This window comes from Aethalodelphis obliquidens, unplaced genomic scaffold (genome assembly GCF_003676395.1).
Source record: "Aethalodelphis obliquidens isolate GAN/ISIS:26980383/991018 unplaced genomic scaffold, ASM367639v1 scaffold31, whole genome shotgun sequence".
Taxonomy (NCBI): Eukaryota; Metazoa; Chordata; class Mammalia; order Artiodactyla; family Delphinidae; genus Aethalodelphis; species Aethalodelphis obliquidens.
This window is the reverse complement of record NW_020837975.1, coordinates 21,276,355-21,300,517: the sequence shown is the minus strand read 5'-3', so window position 1 is coordinate 21,300,517 and position 24,163 is coordinate 21,276,355. Positions and strand designations below refer to the sequence as shown.

Here is a 24,163-nt window from a genome sequence, read left to right as displayed (position 1 = left end):
GGAAGTCACACACCGTAACTTATTCTATTTGTTAAAAGTGAGCCACTAAATCCAGCCCACGCTCAAGGGGAAGAGGGGAATTAATTGCTATCTCTTGAAGGTTGGAATATCAAAGAACTTGAGGACATATTTTAAAACCACCAACAGGGGTTGTCCTATCTTTGTCTTCAGTAACTAGCACAGCATCTGGCACTTAGCAGGTGCTCAGTAGATGTTTCTAATGGAAAGATGTGTTGAAGGGGGAGATACTGGAGGCAGTGTAACCATGGGTAATTTGTGTGGGCCCCGTGAAGAGTGGTGGAGGTAAGAATTGGTGGGAGAGATTCTGAGGTAAGAATTCATGGGACTCCATGACCAATTGCATGAGAGGGGTTGGGAAGAGATCCATTTGGGGTTGAAGGTCTTGAAACTAGGACTTAAGAGATGGTTGCGATGGATGAAGTAGGCATCTAGGACTTCCTCCTTGGGGTTTCAAGGTAATGAAATATTAAATCATACAGCTAAGAACCCCGTGTCTTTGGGGTTCTTTGGAAGGGTCTGGAGCTGGCGGTCATCAGTATGAGCCCTAAGTCATCCCCTTTATTTCATGTTTCTCATTTATAAATGTGGAGGTTCTAGTACCTAACTATGTCCCAGGACTTCCCAACTAAACTCTTAATGTTAAGGGGATAGCAACATCCCACCTTTTTCTTTTCTTTTTAGCATCCCACCTTTGCAAGAAATTCCCACCACCACATCCTCTACAAACGGTCATGTGGAAACACAAGGGAACTATTAGGTTGAACCATCTGAAATGCTAGTGTTCTAGTTTTGACCTATAAAGAAGTCAGTTTCATAGGGTTCAACCTAATAGATATGGCTGCAGTTTGAAGATTTGAACACCTTTTCACAGATGGAAAGTTGAGATGTTCCAGAGTTCTGGATCTTTCTATTCCTCAGGAGATTAAGGTCCAACTTTAAGAAAGGTCAGTCTTGAAGTTAAATTAGCTTTAGTCCGATATAGGCATTACTTTCTCATTTCCTTATGTCAGATAAAGGAATTAAAGACCAAAAACTAAATACTGGAGTCAAGAAACTTAAGATGGAAAATTTATCTCGGAACTCCAGATAAGTCCAGACTCAATCACATTTCATACACTGTGCCATTTCTAAGAAATTGTATTTACTTAGAAGTGAAATAGCTGTGGACCTAATAAAAAAAGGGACTAGGAATTAAATAGTTCTTTTCTCATTTTGTACCTCTGGAAAGTGATTAGTTGACTCCTTCATTACTGGTAGGACTAAATCCAATATTTGCCAATTTAATTTATGAAAAATACCTTTTGTCCTCCATGAGTAGTTTTTTTTTTCTTTAATTTATTTATTTTAGGCTACATTGGATCTTCGTCGCTGTGCACGGGCTTTCTCCAGTTGCGGAGAATGGGGGCCACTCTTCGTTCGGGCACTCAGGTCCTTCATTGCGGTGCCTTCTCTTGTTGCGGAGCACAGGCTCCAGGCTCCCGGGCTTCAGTAGTCGTGGCTCGGGAGCTCCAGAGTGCAGGCTCAGCAGCCGTGGCGCACGGGCCCAGGGCCCAGCTGTTCCGCGGGATCTTCCGGGACCAGGGCTCAAACGTGCGTCCCCTGAATTGGCAGGCGAATTCTCAACCACTGCACCACCAGGGAAGCCCTCCACGAGTACTTTTCAAACTTAATATTAAACAGAAACTTTCAATGAGAAAGTTCTTTTCTTCTTCAGTGTTTATTCTTCCACTTTTTCGGATCAATTAACATCGAAGGTAGACTTTGGGTAAAACGTGTAAAACTAATTTATAGTAGCACAAAGTTCTCAAAAGTTAAGAGAGCACAACTGCACCGATCCATCCATTCCCGCCCATTGGAAAGCAAGTTCCCCGAGGGCAGGGTCTTTGCTGCATATTCCTAGCAATCTGAACCGTGCCTAACCCTCTCTAGCTCTCAGTGAATACTTGGTTAACCGTCCATTCATTATTATCCGTGCAGGCCGCTGTGGCCAACGAGGATGCCGGCCAGCACCGAACCTGAGCGGCTCTCAGCCCCTCAAGGCCACAGCCCGCACCTCCGGAAGCACCGAGCTGAGCTGCCCACCCCGCGGCCAGCCCGCGGCCTCCGCGGCCCTTCCCTTCCCGCGGAGGAAGGAGCGGCCGCCGAGGAGTGGGAAACCCAGACCCACTTCCTGTCCGGGTAGGGCCGTGCGTCCTTGCGCTCCTCTGCCAGCTCCCGGCCGGGAGAACGCGGCGGGGCGCGAGCGCCGGGCATGGGGAACCCAGCCTGGCGCACCGCCCTCCGGCCCCGCCCCGGCCCCGGCCCCGCCCCCTCGCGTCCCCGGCGGCGAAAGGGTTAACCGCGCGGGGGGCGGGGCCAGAGGGAGCCAGGCGCACCGAGTGCGGGCCGCGGGCGGCGAGGGGTTTGCGCCGGGGGCGGTTCCGGACGGCGGGGGCGGGGGCGGGCGGAGGAAGGGGGCGGGCCCGAGAAGTTGTTGGGCGCTGGGCCGGCGGCGGGAGGGCGAGAGGGCGGCGGGCCGGCGGGCGGAGTGGGCCTGGGCTCGAGAAGTTTGCGCGGCGGCTGGTGAGCGCCGGGTGCGGGCCCCGCCGGCCGTGCGCGCCCGCTGCCATGGCTTTCCGCCGGAGGACGAAAAGTTACCCGCTCTTCAGCCAGGAGTTCGTCATCCACAACCATGCGGACATCGGCTTCTGCCTGGTGCTCTGCGTCCTCATCGGGCTTATGTTCGAGGTGAGCGACAGCGGGGCGGTGAGCGCCCCTCTCGCGCGCCGCCCGGCGTCCCCCTGCGGGTCTCCGGGGTCCGCGTCTGCGCCTGGGCGCCCGGCCGCCGTGTCGGTCCCCCGCACCCCCGGCTTTGTGCACTGTGCGCCCCTCGGCCTCCTAGTCAGCCCAGACACCGCCGCCAGCTCCGCGCCGTGCCCGCCTGCCCTGCCGCCCTTTTGGGCACCTACCGTACCCTGCAGCTCTCCCTGCAGCCCCGAATCCTCAGCCTGGCCTCGAACCAACCGCAGAGCTGCCACCCGGCCCGCCCAGCGCGGGTTCCTTTTTGGTGTCCGGGAGCCAAGCCCGGAGACTCCCAGACCCGCAGTCATTGCACAACTCCCCTTCCCAAGCCGTGGCTGCTAGCTCCTCTGGGCTTTTCCAGTGGGAGGGACCCCTGCCCTTTACCTCCTCCCACTTGATTTTCGGGGTCTTTTGCATCCTCCGCTCTGGGCCAGACTCGGGGTGTTCACGTGTGGCCCTGACCCCATCCCAGCAGTGCACTTCTGCCGTCCTCCCGCCACCCTCCCCACCCCCCCTTTTTTTTTTACTCTTGCCCAAAAGGCCAGTTTTCATAAACCCTGTTTCACTCTGTGAACTGTTCATTCAGATCCAGCTGTGGTGGACCCAGAGCTTCTCCTGTGACAGGAGCAAGGCGTGGGCCAGGGATACCCTCTGCTTTTAGGGGAAAGGTGATTCTCTCAAAGCTATTCGGGTAGGGGGAGACCACGGGGTCCTGCTCAGGACAGCTGGGGCAGGCCTCATAGAGCAGGGAGTTTTAGTAAGCCCGAATGGGGTCAGAATCCAAGGGGGCTGATGGGAAGGATTCCCTACTCCCGACAGCCAGAAAAATGTGATATTCACAAGTAGGGAGAACTGGCAAACGCTGAGTATAGGACTTGCTGTGGTCTGTCTTGTCTCAAGGGTCAGATACGTGAGTGACACTTCGTGGGCAGCTTATCTGCATTCTCAGGAATGGGTTAGGAAGCTGTAACTCTCTATAAATTGCCTTGAAGATGGAAGATTCCCGGCGTAGCTAATCACCTCTTCTGTGTGCCTCTGTCTCTGGGTTCCCTATCTCCTCTCTAAGGATGACAAGGGCCCTGCTTGGTCAGCGAAGCTGCCCTCAAGCTGGGGACATTCTTGTGGCGGCCGAGTCAGCGTTGGATGTCTGCATGTGTCCTTGGCTGGGCTTCAGGGTCTGCAGGCCTCCTTTACTCCTTCCACCCACCCCGACAGCTCTCGTGATGTATCGGCGGCGAGGGCTTTGTCAAGCCAGGGTGGTCCCCGTGTCACGGTCCCTGCTCTGTCACTAATTTGACGAAATAAAAAACAGATGCAGCCTCAGTTTCCCCATCATTACAGATGAGTAAAACCTGTCTTCCTCACAGGGTTATTGTGAGGTTTAATTGAGATCATGTGAGCAGCAAAAGCCATAACAGGTTCTACCAATGTGAAATCAGGTCCTTTGCTCCTGAAACCCTGTTATTGTTGATCATAATAGCTTAGCGGGATAGGAGAAAATTTGTTTGGTCCAGCCAGTGCTCTCAGTGTCTCCTTGCTGTCCTCCATTCTAAGAGGCCTCCCAGTGCCTTGTCACCAGACTTGGAGGGTGTGGTTGGAAAGACACGTGACAGCTGTAGCCCTCACAGCCAGCGACGTCTCTTGCATAGCCTGGTGGGTCTCTCTGCTGTGTGTCTGGCACTCATTAAGGATGGTGGCTCTACCTGCTTTTACCTTTGCTCAAAGAGAGCTGCCGAGTATTTGAGCTCGGTACCTCCTTCCCTCGCTGCCTCTGGTCTGGTGGAAAGTCCTGTTGGTTAAACCTGGCCGTCCATGGGAGGTGGAAAGTGCAAGGAGCCCTTAATTCCAGTACATGACAAGAGGAAGGCCCAGGGTGGGAAAAAAACCCCGAAAAAACTGCCCTGCCCTCCTCCCCCTTTTGGGATTGGACTGGGGAGTGTGGAAAGGGCCAGGGCTGAAATGCCTGCCTCACGGCTCCCTGTCCCACCACCCTCTTCTGGTAGAACCTTCGCCCCGCGGCATCTGTACGTACAGGACAGGTTGTCTCCTCAGGAAGGTGCACTGGAGGTACGTTGTGGGTCGGTGCAGGCTGGTCTGGGAGGAGGAGGGCCGTGTCCAGACCTCCCTTATGAATCACGTGTGTTCTGCTGCACTAGGCACACAGTAGGTCTTCATTGTCTGTACCTACCAACTGACTCTCCACAGAGACAGGTATCTGCGGGGGGGACTCAGATTTCTGGAACTCTGCTCTCCCTACCAGATGAGAGCAGGACCTCAGAGAAACACATGTGGGCATCCTCACAGTTGGGGTAAACCAGCCAGGGACTTACAAGCTATCACTCAGGGTCATCTGGGTTCTTCCCTGGAGGGGTGGTGTGTATGTGTGTGTGTATCTAGGGATGCAGATGGTGGGGGGCAGGCCAGCACTTAACACGACTCACTTTTTCTTAGGAGTGAGGACAGAAGGAGATGGAAAGGGGAGGGGAAGGCAGGGAGAGAGGACGGCAGGCTTTTGGGTTTCTAACTTGGGCAGGGCTAGGATGCCTTCATTCAGAAGCTGAATCAGGAAAACTCAATTATAATTCTTCCCACAAAGAGCGAGTCTCCTGGCTACTTCTCCCTCTGGGGTCCCCTGCCTAGCCTCTGCCAATGAGCTGGGGCCCTCTCCCCCCCACCCCAGCCAGCCACAGCCTGGCCCTTGCATCTTAACTGGTCTCCACTTCTTCCCTGCCTCGCCCCTTCCCCAACTCACTGGTCAGCTTACCAGCGTTCAGAGGGGCTTTCGTTCCCCCGCAGGAACCCCAGGACTTTAGTTCTGTCCCCTGGGAGATGATGACTCCAAGTTCCTTCCCTTGGGATCACTTCCTTCGGGGAACACACATGAAAGGGTTGCCCTCCCACCTCCGTGTGGTTCAGTTTTGAACCCTCCTGAGGTTCCTTCTCCCATTTCCGAGGCCAGGGGCAGGCTCTTCCCCCCAGCCCAGGTTTTCTTTCCATCCTGCGGGCTGTTTGGAATAGAGCTGTTCTGTGCAGCCACAGCACTTGGCTAAAAAATGTCAGGAATGTGGAGCTTTATTTTCCCCCCTCCTTCCCTTCCAGCTTTCTCTTTCTTGACTCTGCTGGGGAGAGGTGGTGCAAGGGGGATTTCTACTCCACACTTTGGTCCTTCAGGCCTGTCTGAGGTGGAGCCCGGCCGGAGCGGCCTTCAGGGTGTGGGCAGCCAGTGGGGTGTGTGTCAGATTTGAAAGCCGCCTCCCCTCTCCTTTCCCTTTCCAATGTCCTGTTCCTTTGGTGCCACAGTGCCACGTTTCAAACTGAAACAGGCAGGGGGAAGAGAGAGGAAAAGGCGCTCATTAGCGAGAACAGAGAATGAGAACAAGGGGGCACATCCAGCAGAGAGGAAGCCACTTGTACATTACCTACAAAATGTCATTTCGAGACAGACTTTTTCTGTTTGTTGCAAAGCTCATTTGCAGGCGCTGCTGGCTCTGCAGCACGGAAATGGTTCTGAAATTCTGGGCCCGTCATTTGGAGGTTGGGTTCCTGTTTGGTCTGTGATAACTTTAAGAATTTAGGGCCCAGAGAACTTTGGGGGTAGTGGTTGGTGTTTGCTTTTTGATTGTTTTGGAGGCAGATGTGGTGGAGCCACCTTTTCTCCAGGAACTGCCTTCTTCCCGGTTGCTGACACCACGGTCAGCTTGTCGGGGTGATGTGTTTGCAGCGTGCACGGTGGGAGCCCGTTGTGTCACGACCTGGCAGGACACGGGTTCCGTGGCACCAGTGCACATCCTCCCAGGCATCCCTGCAGACATCACAACCTGAAGGGAGGCTGCTGGTCCTGCCCCTTAGCATTAGTGCTGTAAGACAGCTCTGCTTACATTCTGCTATTACAAAGAGCCGTGCACATGGCACAGATGTACATCTGAGGGCAGATGTCGCTTTTACTTTAATTCCTAATCGCTTTTGAAGATGTTCTTCTGCCAGCTGTTACAGTTCCTGACTTACGCATCTTCCTCTCCAGCCTCTGACGTGGCTCATCAGTGGCGTTCTAGAGAAATGAGTCAGGGGAAGCCGAGAAGGGCCACTTAGTCTCTTAGGTGCCCTTGTTCTGTGGTTGGATTTTTACCCGCATTTCAGTGATCTGAACAAAAGAGCAGAGATTTGGAACTAGTGTACCTCCTGGTCCAGCCTCAAGTGTAAGTAACCCTGTCCTGTGGGATGTAAGGGCACCTCGGTGATCCCCGTTTCTTCTTTTGGCGAAATGTGACATCCAGAAAGGTGGTGTTTGTCAGTGAGTGAGTTTTTAACCCTCACAGCACGATGAAGGTACAGGTGTCCCGCACTGGGCCTGGCACACGGGCGCTTAATTGCTGGTCTCAGCAGCCACGCTGGTGGCCCCTGTTATTGGCGTCATTGCTGGGTGTGTGAGAACACCTTCCGCCATCAGCCTGGCTTGAATTTCAGTTTAGATAGGACCTGTTTTTTCCATGAGACCTTTCCCCCAAGTTCTCCAGTGCCAGCTGTCTGCTCCAAAGCGGGCGATCACTCTGCCCTGGGTGCCTCTTTCCCCTGCTCCACAGAGAACATCTGTTGTCCCTGTGCCATCCATCTTATTGGAAGGTGGGCTGGGGGTGCTGGAGGGTCTCAGAGCTGCCGCTGTCAGCTGCCCCGCTCGCTCCGTCGGTGCCACTTTCCTCTTGCTCCCTCTGTTGTCTGCACCCTCGGCCGCTGCTTCCTGGGGGCACTGTCCGGCCCGGTCTAGTCCTGCCTGTTTGCAGAGTCGCATGTGTTGCTATGGAGAAAACTTCACTCTGGCAGGCATGAGCTCCTTTCTGATCTGCTTCATCGTGGGCAGGGGCCCCAGAAATCAGTCTGTGGCAGAGCTGATATATCTCCCGTTCCCACCCTGATAAATGCCTAAGCTGGAGGGTTGATAAGAGCGGATTAGAGTTCCCAAACTACAGAAGTGCTTTCTAATCAGCCAGAGTGCTATTAGCAAGCTTTGGTGGGAAACTTTACTGATACGATCTCTTAACCTTTTCATCCAGCACTGTGTATCTGGTGTCCATTGGTATCTAATGGTTAAAGAAAAGGGGGCAAAAAAAGGGAAAAGAAAACAGTAAAGCTACTACCACGGCTCCTGACACAGCCCGTCTCGTTTCCCGAGCAGACCTTTGTCTCTCACACAGCCTGTTGCTTTGCCTTGACTTACCTCAATGTCTCACGTGTCCCCAGTGGAAGGAAACCCAGCCCAGCTTAGTCACCACTGGTTAACATTGGGAGTTGACGTTGCAGTTTGAAGAGCTCTGCAGGCAGGTCTCCTGGACAGTGTAGGTTCACACAGCTTTCCTGCGTGAAGGAGCGGAGCCCGATTGTGAGTGGGGGACGGGGAGGCCCCTGGAGGGAATTCGGGGGCACGCAGGGTTAGGTGAGCCGCTGCTCTGCGGCTCTCCGCCCGAGCCACGTTGCCTCTTGACAGCTCCCCTCATCTGTCTCGAGGGGTTGGCAGCACTTTGCGTCTGCGAAATGCTTTACTAGCCTCACCCTGTAATCTGGATGGTTTATGGGGGTTGTCATACCCATCCAGAGCCTGGCTTCTAGAGGAGAGACTTGGCCAGGGACCATCCGCTCCAAGTTAAGAGTTGGAGCCAAAACAAGAAGTCAGCCACGTCTGGCTCGCATTTAGAGCTCAGCCCTGATGCTTCCACCAATGGGGCGTCTGCAGAATGTAGCCACAGGCCGCTTTAGTTTTCTCTGTCTGAGTGGAATCTGTTTATTACCTGGAAGTAATGTCTGCGGGTCACTGTTCCACTTGGAGGCTTTTCTGTCTGGAAGAGTCGTTGCCATTTGCAGTGACTCCCTGAAAGACTCCAGAGAGTGACCCAAACGTGTGTATCACGTGTGACGGTGGGTGAGTGGGCAGAGGCTTTACCTCCTGTTAAAGTCACTGTCTGCTGTTAGCCCACATCTGCGTGAGAGTTGCTGCTTCTGCCTGCTGTATCTTCATTGCCCGTCTCATCAAGTGAATATCATGGCTATAGCTCAAGGGCACATCTTTTCTTCACGTTTTACAAGTCTAAGGGCTAAAGGGAAACCTAGATGTCATCTACTATGTTTACAGAAGCGGAAAATAAGACCCCAGAGGTTGGGTGATTTGCCCAGGGCAGCACAGGGAATTTCTGGTAAACTTGGGGCTTGAACCCACATCATCTGACTCAAGCCCAGTGCATTTTTGCACATCTGCTCACTGGCTTTCCCGACGCTGCCTTTGAATGCCGTTGTGTGTGCAGAAGCCTCGAAATTGACAGATCCTTCCTAAATGTGCTGCGTTTGTGGACTGGGTGCCTGCCGTGTGCTTGTGTGGAGCTCTGGGAATGCAGATGAACCAGGTGGGGTCCCTGTCTTCAAGAAGGTCACGATGTGGTAGCTTAAAGCTGATAGACTGTTTGTGGATAGAAGTGAGGTCTTGAACTTGATGAAAGTGGCAGGTGCAACTTGCAGATCATTGGGCCTCACCCTCAAGCCATTGCCGTTGGTGGAGGGGGGAGTTTATTGAATAGAGACCCAACACCCTTGAGTGGTCAGCAGGCAGAAGACAAGCACGGCGGTGACTCCTGGGCATCTCGTGTGTCACAGCCTTGCAGATGAGTGAACTGACCAAAGGCAGTGAGTGTGTATGTGTGTGCAAGGTGTGATTTCTGGCACTTGGAGGCCTTCATTGATTGGAACCTTGCTTGAGGTTCAGAGAACTCTTCCATAGGGTTTCTTAAGATTTCCAACATCAGACCCCAGCGGGATCTGTGATGTGCCTTTTGGGTTAGTGGGGGTGAGAGTCGCACCTGAGGTGAGAAAGGACATCATCCTCAGAGCCTCAGTTGTCCTGCCTTTGAAGAGGGTTTCTTAATAAAGTTCCTTAAGTTTTAAGGACAGAGTATCATTAGTTTAATCAGTTTGTTCTTTCGTCTTTATCATAAAGGCGCAGATACTCTCTGTTTTCACGGAGAACTTTAAAAAGAGACTTTTCAATGATGAAGACTTCCGTGGCTCTGGGGAGGGAGAAGGATGTGCCTCCCTATGGGCAAAGCGTGGGGACGTAACATATAGCAACATGCCTATTCCTGCTCTGTTAACCTCTGCCCTCTTGCTTTGAGGAAAGCCCGCGACCTCACTGGTTAGTTAACAAGTGTTTCTGGTCTGTTGTGCATGCCCAAGCGCAGTGCTGGCATCTTCGAAAAGATAGCATTGAGAGTCAGTGAGAACGTGGCTTTGGGGTGAGAGGTGACAGGGGATGTATTATCAGCTCCTTTCCTGAAGGTTAAGGGCAGTCTGGGCGCTCCTGACCTGGAGGAGCGATCCCAGGATAGGCAGGCCTTCGCTCCGTGATTCCCGGAGTCCTGCGGGAAGTCGCGGCGTCCCTTCACGATGCCCTGCAGAGAAGGATCTCCTCTCCGAGGGACTTCTTCCTCGGGACTTGGGACGGGATGGGGCTTTTCAGACCCAACACTTCTGGAGTTCAGAGTGTTTGGTTTGCTCTCTGACTTTGTACCGGGTCAGCTTTTGACCTCGATGGGCAGGGAATAACTTGTTTGTATGCTGGTTGGAAGAGGGGGTGGAGGTGGAAAGGAATGAGGGATCGCTGATTTTTTCTTTTCTGTAATTGCAGTTTGGTCTCTGGTTTGGCGTGACGTGCGGGCACGAGCTCCTCTTCCAGGGTCCCCGCGACAGAGCCCGGGCAGGGAGCTGTGCGGTGGAGGGGTGAGGACTGGACCCCGGGGCCTCTGCCCCTAAGTAGCTGTGCGGTCCCTTCTCCAGTCTGGGCCCTGCTGCTTCCTGGGAGTGTCAGTTGCTCTGCGTCTCAGTCATGCCTTCCTAAGATGCTGATGCAGAACAGGGCTGGGACATACGGGTGACACTCCAGTTGAAGGAGCACCTTCCCCACAGCCACACGGATTCAGGGTTAATGAGAAAAACGCCCTCCACTACCTTCTGAAGTTGAGGTAGTGGTCTCAACTTCTGCTTTTGGTTTCATTTCTTATTTGAGTTGAAATCTAGCCTGAATTTGGGTTTGACATGTCATGGAGCTTAGTGGAACCGGTGGTGAGGGAGGAGAAAACCCATATGTTAGAAAGGAATCACCTGGGATGGGAGAGGGGGTGGGCTCTGTCTGTGACTTTGGAGTCAGAGGCCATGTGGCCCCTCCCAGGCTGACAGGGGACCCGGGAAGAGCTAGAAGAGGTCTCTGTCCTGGGCAGCACGGCCAGCGCCTGCCCTGCCCGCTCAGCGTTCGTCGCGCTGGTGCTCAGGGTGGTCCGGGGCCCTGGCTGGAGCGTGTGTGCACGTTCAGGGACCCGCTCATTCCCGCCACCCCTCGTGCCCCTAGGGGCCGGTTTATTTCAGTCAGTAGGGTGAACCTAGAGTGTGAAACGCCCCCCAACCCCGCACCTACAGCAGCGTGCTTAAGGCGTTGCCCAGCCAGCTGATAACACTCCCACTCCATCTGCAAGGCCTGCAGCTCCTCTACCCACGAGCATGCTTTCTGCCTCGAAATTATGAGAGGGAATTAACACCAGTACTGGAGGGGGAGAGATGTGAGGAGATGCATCAGCACTTAGTGACATCCTCCTGAAGCCTAGTTTCAAGTAGGAATTATCTGCTATGGTTAACGTTTGAAATGTCACAGTTTTGGACTCACCAAATGTAGGCCTCACCTGTGCCATCCAATAGGCAGCCACAAGCCACACCTGGCTATTTATTTATTTAGATTAATTAATTTTTGGCTGCAGTGGGTCTTCGTTGCGGCGAGCAGGGGCTACTCTTCATTGCAGTGCGCGGGCTTCTCATTGCGGTGGCTTCTCTCATTGTGGAGCACGGGCTCTAGGCATGCCGGCTTCAGTAGTTGTGGCACATGGGCTTAGTTGCTCCGCGGCATGTGGGATCTTCCCGGACCAGGGCTTGAGCCCCTGTCCCCTACATTGCCAGGCGGATTCTTAACCACTGCGCCACCAGGGAAGCCCACACCTGGCTATTTAAACATAAGCTCGTCAAGACGAAATGAAACGAAAGATTCAGTTCCTCAGTCACACCGGCCACATTTCAAGTCCCCAGTAGCGCTGAGATGGAACATTTTGATCATCACAGAAAGTACTGTTGGACAGCACTGGTCTCCACGTCGCTTCCCGAGAGTTTGGTTTTCATTTGTGTAGTAATAGGTAATGAGGGGTCCTTGTGGTGTGGTTCTGTTAGGGACTGTTAGAGGCATGGATTATAGGGCTGAGGTCGTGGGCCTGGAGCCACATGGCCTGGGTCTGAATTCTGGTTTTCCATGTCCAAGCAGTGTCATCTTGGTAAATTATTTAATCTCTCTGTGCCCTAGTTTCCCCATCAGTTAAATGGGGATAATACTATGTCTGAGAGTCGTTGGGAGGATTAGAAACATCAACACAAAATACGAAATTTAATACAGACACAGCGCTCAGAAGACGGCCTGTTGCAGGGTGAGAGCCCAGTGCGTGTTCCCCATCGTTCCTGTTACACTCGGGAGGTGTTGGAGCGATGCCTCGACCGTGTGGGGCTCCCTCAGCATTCGGAACGCAGCTGGGAACGGGATGCATGGAGAGGTCAGCCCTGTGCCCTGTCCTGTGACCTCCACACCGGGCGAGTCACTCAGGCCCTTGCTGACAGCCACCTGCACTCACTTTACGTACAGCTACAGCAAGCTTGGGTATCTGGTCCAAGGTTACAGACGAAAGAATACGTTAAGATGGGAGCAGTGGCTGGGGCAGGTGGGTGGTGGTGGCCGACAGCTTGAGACTTTCTCCCGGAGGCAGTGGGGGTCTTTGAAGAGCTTCGGGAGTACAGTGATGTGAGGCTGTGTCCCCTGTTCCGGAGATACATGGAGGTGAGATTGGAGGTGAGTCTGGTGAGGAGGCTGTGGCACTGACCCCCAGGAGAACTCCCCCAAACCCCCAACACAATTTCAGTCTCCACCCCAACTGAGAAGTATGCCCCGGGACCCACACACCTGAACTCCCTGGTGTCCACTCGGTGTGGCAGGCACGCTGTGCGACCCGGCAGTTGTGAGGGTCAGACTAGGGCGGGGGTGAGGGGCAGGGAGGGGGGAGGGCTCCGCCTGGGAGCCGCTGTACCCCGAGGCTGCCCGGTGCGGGGCTGTCCTTGAACTCCGGTGTCTCTGTGCCACTGTGTGGTGCCGGCTTCGCGTGGCTTTATCACCAAAGTGTCCTTCAGACTTATTCAAACAGTATGTTTTGCATCTAATGTGATTTCTGATTTTTTAAGAAGTCGGGCCTCAGCCAGGTGGAACATCTCCCCCCCGCCCCCCGCTTTTATCTTTCAGCTGCATAAGCCGTGAAGAGGCTTACGCTCAAGTATGGCGGCCTGACCCGAGGAAGCCGGGTTTGTTCCGGTGTCAGAGGATGCGGAGGGCGGGGGGGCTCCTCTGGGGAGATTTCCTAGGGATGGGCGGGAATGGGGCTGCAGGGGGTTGACTGGGGACAGAGGAGGGAGTCTTGGCCTGTGTGCAGCTCCGTTCACAGAGTTGCTGCCCTCGCTGTACGTGAGGGGCTGCCCGCGCTCTGCCAGGCGGTGCTGACACGTGTCAGTCGTCGTTCTTTGACGTGTGCTGGACAAGGTGAGGGCTGCCTGGTCTGCCACGTGCCTTCCATCTCTGAGCTGGTGCCAGGCCCCTGGGAACAGAAGGAGGAGATTTGCCCCTTGTCTGATTTCTCGCCCCCTGGTGGAACCCTGGGAGGCTTCTTCCCGAGGCCTGTGGGTGATCACCCCCAGCGCCTGTAGTTTACGTGGTGTGCAGAGGAGGGAAATGCTTTAAAGCAAGCGCAGGTGTCAGAGCAGACCGCCGCGGTCACTGCTCCCTCGGCCTCGCCCCCGCATCTGGTCACTAAGTCCCACCAGCTTGACCTTCTGCGCTGCTCTGTGTACCCGCTCGAGCGCTGCTCTTCGGCCTTGGCTCAGACCCTGGGCCTCTCTCACCTGAACAGTGACAGTGAGTCCTACCTTGGTCCTCAGCCTGTTGTCTGGCCTCCCCTCTGGCCCCTCCTCCACGGAGCTTCCGCTGATGTCCTCAGACTCGGAGCTGGGCCTGGGTCTCCCTCCCTTACAGCCCTTTGGTGGTGCCCACCCGAAGTCTGGGCTGCTCGGCATGGCATTCAAGGCTCCCCTGGAGTCTGAGCAGCCTTTGTCCTCCATGCTCGGCCCGCCCCTGCCCTGACCCCTTGTCACAAACCATCTAGTGGTTCCTGAACACTTTTCTTTCATGCCTCCCATTTGCTTATGCACTCTTCCCCCATCTTCCCTCTCCCCCTTTCATTGGACTGACTCGCGCTTCTCCCTTGATGCCCACCTCCTGTATTGCACTGGCACCACCTGCTCAGACGCTCTCCTGGCCCCTAACAGAGTTCACACTTCCTTGCCACCTGCCTCTGTATTTCTCTCGTTTATTCATTGAGCCCGACTCGCATTGAGCATTTGCTCTCTGCCACGCACTGTTCTTGGGGCCAGGGTCACAGATGATGAGGCAAAGATGCTGCCGTCACAGAGCCCGGAGCCCTCTGGGAGGGGGCGGTATCGTCGGTGCTCTCATGTGCACGGGTACAGTGTGAGTCAGAGGAGGGCGCAGAAGCCCCCGGAGGGTTGGGGACAGTTCACTGTAGACAGGAGAAGTTTGCGCCGGGCCTGGGGGCCTGAGGGATGCTGGCCGGGCAGATGGGCTGGGGAGAGGGTGTTCCAGGCAGAGGAGGGACCTGTGTAAAGGCCAGAGAGGTAAGGGGGTGGAAAGTGGCTCTGTGTTGCCAAAGCTGGGGAGGTGCTTCAGGAAGGAAGTTATGGAAGATGCGTCTGGACTGGCAGGCAGGGCCGCGGAGGCCCAAAGTTTGGATTTGCTCCCTGGCTTAGGTAATAGGGAGCCACTGCAGATTCCTGAGCACGGGAGTGACTCCATCAGAGTTGTACCAGGAGAGTCACAGGCAGAAGGGAAAAGACTGGCTCCTTGCACTTGCTATGAGTGCCCCCCGGAGGGAAGGGTTGCTTCACATTTTCTCGGTGTCCCCCACCCCTCTGTGCCTGACACGTAGCTGGCGTGAAACGATCAAGGCTGGGCCAGCGCACACACAGGGGAGTGCGTCTTGAGCTGCCTTTCTGCTGCTGCTGGTGGTCGTTTGCCGCCTTTCCATCCACGCTTTCTTCTCTGGGTTCTCAGCTGCTCCTGAGCTCACTAGGAATGCTGGCTACTTTAGCGTGTGCGTACAGACGGAGAACCTAGAATCCTGGCCTTTTAAAGCTTAAAAAAAGAATGTTTTTGAATAGGTGATATTTGGCAATACAGTCACATTGTTCAAAAATCAAAAACATGTAAGAAGAATAGATTGAGAAATGTCCCTCCCCTACCTCTTCCCATCCAGCTCCCTTCCCCTGCCCCCAGGTAACCACTTTTATTAATTTTTGCATATCCTTCGTAGGTTTTCTGGAAAGTCCCCTTTGCCCTGGGTGGGGTAGTTGCTGCTGCCTCAGCGCTCCGGCCCCTGTGCCCCCACCATATCGGCCCTTACTGCCCCACCTCCACCGTCTGGGACAAGCAGCTATAAATATATGATAGATTTTCCACATACACACATGTATATATGTATGTGTATGTTATATGTGTATGTATGTATATGTGTGTGTATACACATACATACGTATATATAGAGAGAGGTATATGTATACGTATTCCTGCCTCCTTTCTTACATGCCTTGCCTTTTTCTGCTTGCACAATATCCCTGAGATCTTTCCATGTCAGCACACAGAGAATTTCCTCATTTGTGTCCAGGGTTGCTTAGTCTTCCATTGTATAGATTCTCTGTACTTCATTTAACCAGTCCCCTTTAGATGCACACTTGGGTGGTTTCCAGTCTTTTGCTCTTATAAACAATGCTGCAGTGAATATCTTAGTACGCACATGATTTGGTACCTATACAGGCATATCTTGTAGCATATTTTCCCGGAAGTGGCATGATTGGTTCCAAGCATAAGTTCATTTGTATTTTTGATAGATATTGACAGATTTGTCCTTGTCCTTTTAAAATACCATGTTCAAACCAAGGAATCAGTTAGCCGTGGCCTATTTATCCTATAGCCGTGAAAATACACGTTATATACTAAAAGCTGTGCCAGTGTCTGCATAGATCTGGTTCCCTGTTGTATTCTCAGCATCTAGCCCGATGCCTGGTACATAACAGGAGTCAAGTACTTGTTGGATCTTTAAATTACATCATTTGGCACGTTTGAGTAACGAGGCCCTTCCCTATTGGTTATCTTTCAGCCCCGCTGTGAGGTTTCTCTCGCCTCTGTCCCTTCATACAAATTCTTCCCTTAGGACACTCTGGCTTTGCATTTGGTCAGCTGGTCCTCGATCCTCAGACCACAGCCCCCTTTTTGTGGAAAGCCCCCCCTTTGCCCTGGGCAGGGTCGTTGCTCCTGCCTCAGCGCTTCATCCCCTGCGCCCCCCCATCTCGGCCCTTACTGCCCCACCTCCACCGTATGGGACCTCATCACTAGGGCAGGAGAAGGACTTGCTCACTGCGTGTCTCCAGCACCCGGCCCAGCACTTGGCGTTCCAGTGGTTTGCACGTCGTATTCTTTCAGTAAAGAAGTGGTAAAGTAGAATCACCTACTGATAACCAGTTTTGAAAGAATCTTTTTTGCATATTTAATGGAGATATAATTTGTATACTATAAAATTCAGCATTTTAAAGTGTATAGTTCAGTGGTTTTTTTGGTATATTCACCATGTTTTGCAACGATCACCGTTATCTAATTCTACGTTTCCATCAGCCCCCAAACAAAGCAGTTAGCAGTCACTTCCCATTGGTCTTACCCCAGCCATGAATCTACTTTCTTTCTCTTTGGATTTGCCTGTTCTGGACGTTTCATGTAAGTGGAATCATACAACATGTAGCCCGTGACTGCCTTCTTCCACTTAGCCTAACGTTTTCAAGGTTCATCCATGTAGTAGTGTGTATCAGAGCTCATTCTTTTTGACGGCTGAGTAATATTCCACTGTGTGCAAATGCTGCATTTCCTTTATCCCTTCGTCAGTTGGTGGACATTTGGGCTGTTCGCATCACATCACATGAATAATGCTGCCATGGACATTTGTGTACAAGTTTTTGTGTGGACATAATATTTTCAGTCTTCTTGGGTATATACCTAGGAGTGGAATTGCTGGGTCATCAAATAATTTTAATATGGGAAAGCAGCCGGCATGGAAACTATATTGAACTATTTGTCTTTTTGGTCTGAGAGTTAAATCTCAGGGCCAGCACTGCAAATATTGCCCACTACTATCCAGGCTTCACACAGCAGCGCTGGCTTTTGAAATTTATATTAGGTGGACTGCATCCCAGTGACCATCTGCGACCCAGAGGCAAATACTTTTGGAGTTTACACAGTAGGATTTACTGAATTCTCACCATGTGCACAGTGCCACCTCTATGAAGATGCGGAAATAGAGGGCACAGATCTTGCCCCAAAGTCATCATTCATTTGAAACAACCTAAGTATCCGTTTATATTGAACCAGTTAAGTAAATTATAGTATAGCCATATGCTGGAATACTCTATAGCTGTTTAAGAGAGAATAAGGTCAATCTTTATGTATTGACATGGACTGATATCTGAGGAAAAAAATAGATTAGTATACAGAGCATGAGTCCATTTTAATAAAGAAATTATGTTTATATATGCAAAATCTGGAAAGATCACAGCAGACTGTCAACATTGATTGTCTCCAGGAGGTAGTTTATGGAAGACTTTAGCTTTCAATGTTATATCTTTCCCTTAAAAATTTTTTTTTACAGTAGGTAAAAAAGTAGCTTTTACTTATTTTTATTTAAAATTTATTTTATTTTTATTTATTTTATTTTTTAATGCATTGGGTCTTTGTTGCTGCGCGCGGGCTTTCTCAAGTTGCGGTGAGCAGGGGCTACTCTTCATTGCGGTGCGTGGGCTTCTCGTTGTGGTAGCTTCTCTTGTTGTGGAGCACGGGCTCTAGGCCCGCGGGCTTCAGTAGTTGTGGCTCACAGGCTCTTGAGCACAGGCTCAGTAGTTGTGGCTCACGGGCTTTAGAGCATGGGCTCAGTAGCTGTGGCGCACGGGCTTAGTTGCTCTGCGGCATGTGGGATCTTCCTGGACCAGGGCTCAAACCTGTATCCCCTGCATTGGCAGGCAGATTCTTAACCACTGCGCCACCAGGGAAGCCCCGTTTGTAGCTTTTAAATTCATTTAAACCCCCCCCCATTATGTTTTGGAAAAAAAGGAACTTGACATAAGATTTCTTCTATCTGAATCACTAGATACCAATGTAGGATATAATACTAGACATCAGTGTATGCCTAAACGCCAGATACATTTGTGGTGAATATAGTGGTCTTCCACACCGCGTAAGCCTGGAGGTGAGAACGCTTTTAGATTCCCGCAAGGGAAGCTTCATAAGAGAAGAGTGGGACTTGGCTTGGGCCTTATAGGATGCTGACATTCATATAGCACTTTACAGTGTTTAGGGTCAAAGAATGAAGTGTGTTGAGTGCTGACCTTGTGCCGAGCACTGCAGTGAGCGCTTTCCCTGTATCCTGTCATCCCACCCTCACTGTCACCCCTGGGGTGGGTACCGTGACTGCTCCCATAGTACAGTGAGAGAACTGAGGTCTAGAAAGACCAGGGAACCTGACCAAGCTTCCATTGGTCAAGAGGCCAGAGACAGAATTCACAGCCCACTTGTCTGATTTCAGAGCCCGAGTCCTTACTCCATTCTAAAGGGAAAAAGACTGAGGCTGAGAGAATTCAAATAACTCCCGGCCATCACACAGGTAGTAAACCGGGGAGCCAGGTCTGCGCTTACCGATATTCCGAATAATCCGTCACGTCTGTGACACTGATGTTTCCTGTTATGAGTTCCAGGCTGTTGAAATCCCCAGGGGTGGTAACAGGAGGCTGTAAGGTTCTGGGTCACAGAGGTACGTGAAACTCTTCCTTCCAGGCCCCCTTCCTTGGAGATTCATACACCACATATACTTATTAAAGAAGCAGAACCTCTCAGACCTATCGGCCATCTCTTTCCAGTAGGATTTAGTAACATCCACAGATCTGCTCTGTGGAACGCCACCCTTCCATCCTATAGGGAGATGGGAGTGAGGGAGGTTTGTGGACAGCTTTCTCTCTCCCGTCACAGGTGAGAGTGCCACCTCTAAGGTCTGCGGTTGGCAGGCTGTGAGGAAGAGTCCAAATTCTTGGGTGGATTTGGGGCCTCCTCGCTAATGCTTTAGGACACCAGGAAGGACCTACTGAGTGTCGTATTTGACATCTGTTTGTGACATTTTGTTTCAATGAATCATGATTCACCATTGATAACAGTTACCTAATTAAACCCACCCCATACTTCTTAAACTCCAATTATTCAACCCACACAATGCCAGATTTCATACAATGAGTATTAGAAGTATCTGAGTGCCACCACTGTTTTTTTTCTGTAATACGTGCTATTATCGTTTTCTTTAAATTGTGGTAAAATATATATAACATAAAAGTGTCTTACCATTTTAAAAGGTTTTAATTATATTTAATTGAATGAAAAATTCTTTAAATTCTGTAGTGCTTTACAATATTCAGAAGTTTCACACTCATGATTTCATATAACCCCATAATAACCTTTTTCCCCCTACTCCTATATTACCAATTTTCAAGTGTACAGTTCGGTAGCGTTAAGGACATTCACATTGTTGTACAACCACCACCAGAACTCTTTGAAATTTATTCCCTAAATATTTATTGAGCGCCTGCTAATTGAAGGTGCCTGGGACCTGGAGATGGTCGAGACAGGCTCCGTGCTTGGGCTCAGGCAGGGAAGGGGTAAGAAAACCAGTGGTTACCGTTCAGTGTGGCCATAGTCATGAGGGGCTCTGTACAGGTTGAATCCTTGCGGGGCTCTGTGCCTGGGGATGGGGCCACGTTTCCACCTCGTGCTGCAGGGCTCCCTCCCTCCTGGCTTCCTATTGGCTCCGTGCTGGTTGGTTCTCACCCCATCACTCCCTGGAGTGGTGGTACTACCTCTGCTCCCTAGAGCCCGGGGAAGAGTCGGGGATTGTGCCTGCGTGAGAGCCAAGCCCTAGAGCCACGCGGCCTGGATGGGGCGGGTGGGAGAAGGGCGCTGCCACCCAAGCCAGAGCTCTACCAAACCCCCAGTCAACGGTTTGCCCAAATACCGTATCCTAGCCCTTCCACCCGGCACGTTTAAGTTAAATAGACTGTGTTTCAGCTTGCAAGCTCTGCTGCCTCCAGGAATGACCTCTGTGATTAGTCATGAGTGCCTTCGCTCCACTTTACTGCTAAAAAATGACCATGGTGACGTGGCCGAAGTCCCAGACGAGGGGCACGTGTAAACTAAACTAAATAGATCGGAGAGGACTGGCTCTAGGGCGCATTTGGGTTTGTGCATTTCCATGGTGACCTCCTGGAAGTGAAAGGCAGTGGTGGATTTCTTGTATAGGTTTATTACGATGGTTCGCTCCCAGGCTCTCCTCCCCCTGGAAAACAGACTGCAGGTGTGAGGCTTGGCTGCCCTCGACGTCTGGGTGGGCACCCCGATTCCCAATGTCACGTTGCTAGATCGTGCCGGGCTTGTAAATACCATGAAGTGTGTACAGGTTGGGGGTGCAGGCTTTGCGTTCACATTGACTGGTCCTTTACCAGCTCCCACACTTCGCTAGATAATTTAAGTTACTCAACTGTACCCCATTTTTTTGGTCAGTAAAATGGGAATGAAAGTAATTGTGCCTACCTCATTGAGTTTTTGGAAGGATCAAGTGAGCTAATAGTGCCTGTACATACAGTGTTTTTTTTACAGAGCTTGATATCAAGTAAGGACTCCATCGATGATTGTTGTTCGTGAATATTAATTAATTCCATGACCATCGCAGCCGTCATTAGGCAGCTACTTTTCTGTGCCTCTCATTTTCATGTTACAGTTATATATAGTCCTGGTGCATCCATGCCACACCAGACACGCCATGTGCGCTCAAACGCTGCTTCCAGGGCCACCAGGACTGCTAAGAAATGTGGACGTGGAGTCCATTTGCTGAGGGTTTCTCCTGGGTGGGCTCTGAGCCCCCAGCCCGTGGTTCAGTGGGCTCCCTCAAGTGCTCAAGCCTCAGAATTACCCCTCACCTCTTCCCCTTCTTCTCAAAGATCATACGGCTTCAGACCACTGTCTCCTTTTCCCCTTGGGAAGAAAACTGTGAGGTCCAATGAAGTGGAGATCAGCTGCTTGAAATATTTTATACTAAGGCGTGACCTATCATAGCATTTTTTAATATAATGAGGCGTTTGCGTTTTACGAGTTATTTTTGTTGAACGACTTTCTTTGCTGTTTGAATACCACTTTTATAAACAGATTTCTTCGCGCTCTCCCACTTAGCACAGTTGGTTTAATTATGCCTGGACACTATGGTTTTTCATGATTGTAATAAAAATGCACAGACCAAATTCTGACCTTTCCCCCACTCAATGGTATATCCAAATATTTTGAGACGTTAGCATTTTTAAAAGATGAGCTTGTTCCTAAATGCCTACCAGCAAGGGATTGGTTAGATCAGTTGAAAATGGTGACATAAATCTATATGCAGTGTCACAGAAGGATTTCCATAACGTATGGGTGTGCGGTTTTTTTTTTAAAGTAGGTTATAGAATGTCATGTCAGTGTGGTCCTCTCTAAAAGTTTGGATTTGTTTTATTTTTATAAAAAGACAGCTGTAAGGATAATGATCAAAATATAGTCAGTGGTTTTGTTTTCTACGTGTGGTAGAATTTCAAGTAATTTTAATTTTTTTCCCATGCTCGTATCTATCATACATGTATATATTTTCAACGAAATATATATCGTTTTGCTAATCAGAAAAGGCACATTAAGGCTGTTATCATTTTGTAGATGGAAAGAAGGAAAGTTTGGATTGGTGCAGAGCCTGTTGCTTGGAGAGCAGGAAAGGCGAATGGAGAAATGGGAGAGAGGCTGGAGGTGGAATTGGGGTGTGTGTGTGTGAGGGAAGCTGGAGGAGGGTGTCCGCAGAGTAGCCAGGGGATGCTGTAAAGATATGCTCGTGCCTGGATCTTAGAGATGTCATTCCCACCTGCTATAAATAAACATCTGCTTTTCAGAAGCCTTTTGAAGAGTGGCTCAGAGGGTGAAATGGGGGTATTTTAAACCGTTCAGAGAAGCATCTACAAACGCATTAAGAAAAACACAAGTCGGGATTGACCAGAAGTGGAAATGAAACTTCTCAGTTCCAGTTATTAACTGAACAAGTCACATGAATGAAAAGACCTGTGGTGAAAATTTAAGCTTTTAAAAACAGCAGTTGAAAAGTTCAAGTTTAAACCCTAACCGGCACGGCAGCCCATTGTTGCCCAGCGTGGGCCTGTGGAAAGGGGCCGCCTGGTCCACTTTTTGGGTGAGACCCACTTGCTTTGGTTTCCTGAGCGCCTCCCCACCCTTCCAGGGTTGCAGAAGGTGGACAGGTGGTGGGGGGCAGGGCAGGATGGTAACGCCTCGGGGGAGGGGTTCTGGGAAGTTATGGGACTTGACTGCCTTGAAGATTCTTTGGACAGCCTCTCCTCAGTGCTCATAGCCCGGGGCTGCTGAGTCCTCTTCCCTGCCCAGGGGTGCACTCACCTGCTACCTGGTGGAAGGGGAGCTGTTGGTGGTGGTGGCCTTATCAACACATTATTTGTTAAACCTGATTATGTAGAGGGGGTGGTGGGAGAAGCCTTGGGGCTTTCAGTGGTTTCCCATGGAAAAGACGCACAGAAAATGATAAATGACAAAGCATTGATAACAAATTAGAAGAAAAATGGCTAATTGTTACTTAGTGAATGTGTGGTGTGCCCCGCCTTGTGATAGATCTGACCTTCTAATTGCACTAATCCCTGTAACAGTTCTCTTTAATAGATCCTGTTATCTCTGCCTACACAGAGCAAGCCGAACAGCTCCATCTGAGTTGCTGAGGGCAGAGCTGGGATTTAACACAGTCTCTCTGAATTCAGAGCCCAGGCTCTTCACTAGGCCTGGCAGTGCGGGCTTCCGGGGTGACGGAAGGAAGCAGCACGGACGGCATGGTGGGCAGAAGGCTTCCAGAGGAGGTGAGGCCAGAGCTGGCCCTCAAAGGGAAGTCGAGGCAGAGACACAAATGGAAGGCAGAACAGAGGGCTGGCGTTCTGGGCAAGAGAAGGCGTTCAGAGAACCGAAGAAAGCAGTTAAATAGAGGAAATGCTACAAAAGTTCCTGGGGCCGGGTAGTTTTGGGAAATGTGAGGCTAAACAGATTTATTTACCGCAGGACTTGTCAGAGCCTTTAATGTAGTAGTAAGCAGTAAGGAGTCTTGTATACCTGCACCAAACATATTTGTTGACCTTGGAGAGTATTTCATGGAGTAATATTCTAGAATATTTTTTAGGACATCTGGGGCTGTTGTGCTGAGTTTGGGGAGTTGTGATAATCAAGGGTGGAAAGGGAAGGAGGTTCAGGATTGTCAGATTGAAGGGTTAGACATTATCTTGAAAGCAGAAGGGAGCTTGGAAGGGGGTTTATATTGTTCATATTATATATAGCGTGGCTGTTCTATCTAGGATGGTGGGAGGAGAGGGAGGAAGGTTGAGTCCTAAGGGAGAGAATCCAGTTAGAAGCCTCTTCTGTAGGCTGGTGAGAGATGAGGGTGTGACTGGAAATAATGGATTTAATAACATAATAAAGGAAAAAGCCAGCAGGTGGCTGTAAGGGACGGTGGGACTCCTTGCCTGCAGCCTGGGACATGGGCAGATATAGGGATGTCTCTTGGGTACCAGCTTTTGGAATAAAGATGCATAGCTTGATTTTTGGCATGCCGAATGGAGTTGGTGTGATGTTTAGGTAAAGATGCAGGAATGTCCCCCAGCAGAAGATCTGAGTAGACAAAGTAGATTTGAGTGTTACTGGAATAGAGGTGGTCACTGGGGCAGGATTTCTAAGGGAGAAGGGCCAAGCCTTGAACCCTGTACCTTGTGGGGGGGTGGGGGTGAATCTCTGTCCTGGAAGCATCTGTGTGTGAAGGAATCCGAGGGAGCAAAGGGACTTCAGAGAACACCCTTTGAAAGAGGAGATGGGGCTTCCCTGGTGGCGCAGTGGTTGAGAGTCTGCCTGCCGATGCAGGGGACACGGGTTCGTGCCCCGGTCCGGGAAGATCCCACATGCCGCGGAGCGGCTGGGCCCGTGAGCCATAGCCGCTGAGCCTGCGCGTCCGGAGCCTGTGCTCCGCAATGGGAGAGG

General features: G+C 51.3%; 1 protein-coding gene and 1 long non-coding RNA gene across 5 annotated transcripts in view; both read left to right on the top strand.

Annotated features, from left to right (window-relative positions):
• The window catches only part of LOC113631205 (uncharacterized), a 79,961-nt gene extending 78,551 nt beyond the window's left edge, over positions 1-1,410 (top strand). For both annotated transcript variants that reach the window (XR_003437218.1, XR_003437216.1), the window contains exon 5: positions 1,370-1,410. This is a non-coding gene — a long non-coding RNA (uncharacterized LOC113631205). The remainder of the gene's footprint in view (positions 1-1,369) is intronic.
• A 1,083-nt stretch (positions 1,411-2,493) lies between these two features.
• TRAM2 (translocation associated membrane protein 2) overlaps positions 2,494-24,163 on the top strand; it is a 74,895-nt gene continuing 53,225 nt past the window's right edge. For all 3 annotated transcript variants that reach the window (XM_027127492.1, XM_027127491.1, XM_027127490.1), the window contains exon 1: positions 2,494-2,748. In XM_027127492.1, the coding sequence (XP_026983293.1) occupies positions 2,629-2,748 (120 nt within the window). In that variant the 5' untranslated portion in view covers positions 2,494-2,628. The remainder of the gene's footprint in view (positions 2,749-24,163) is intronic.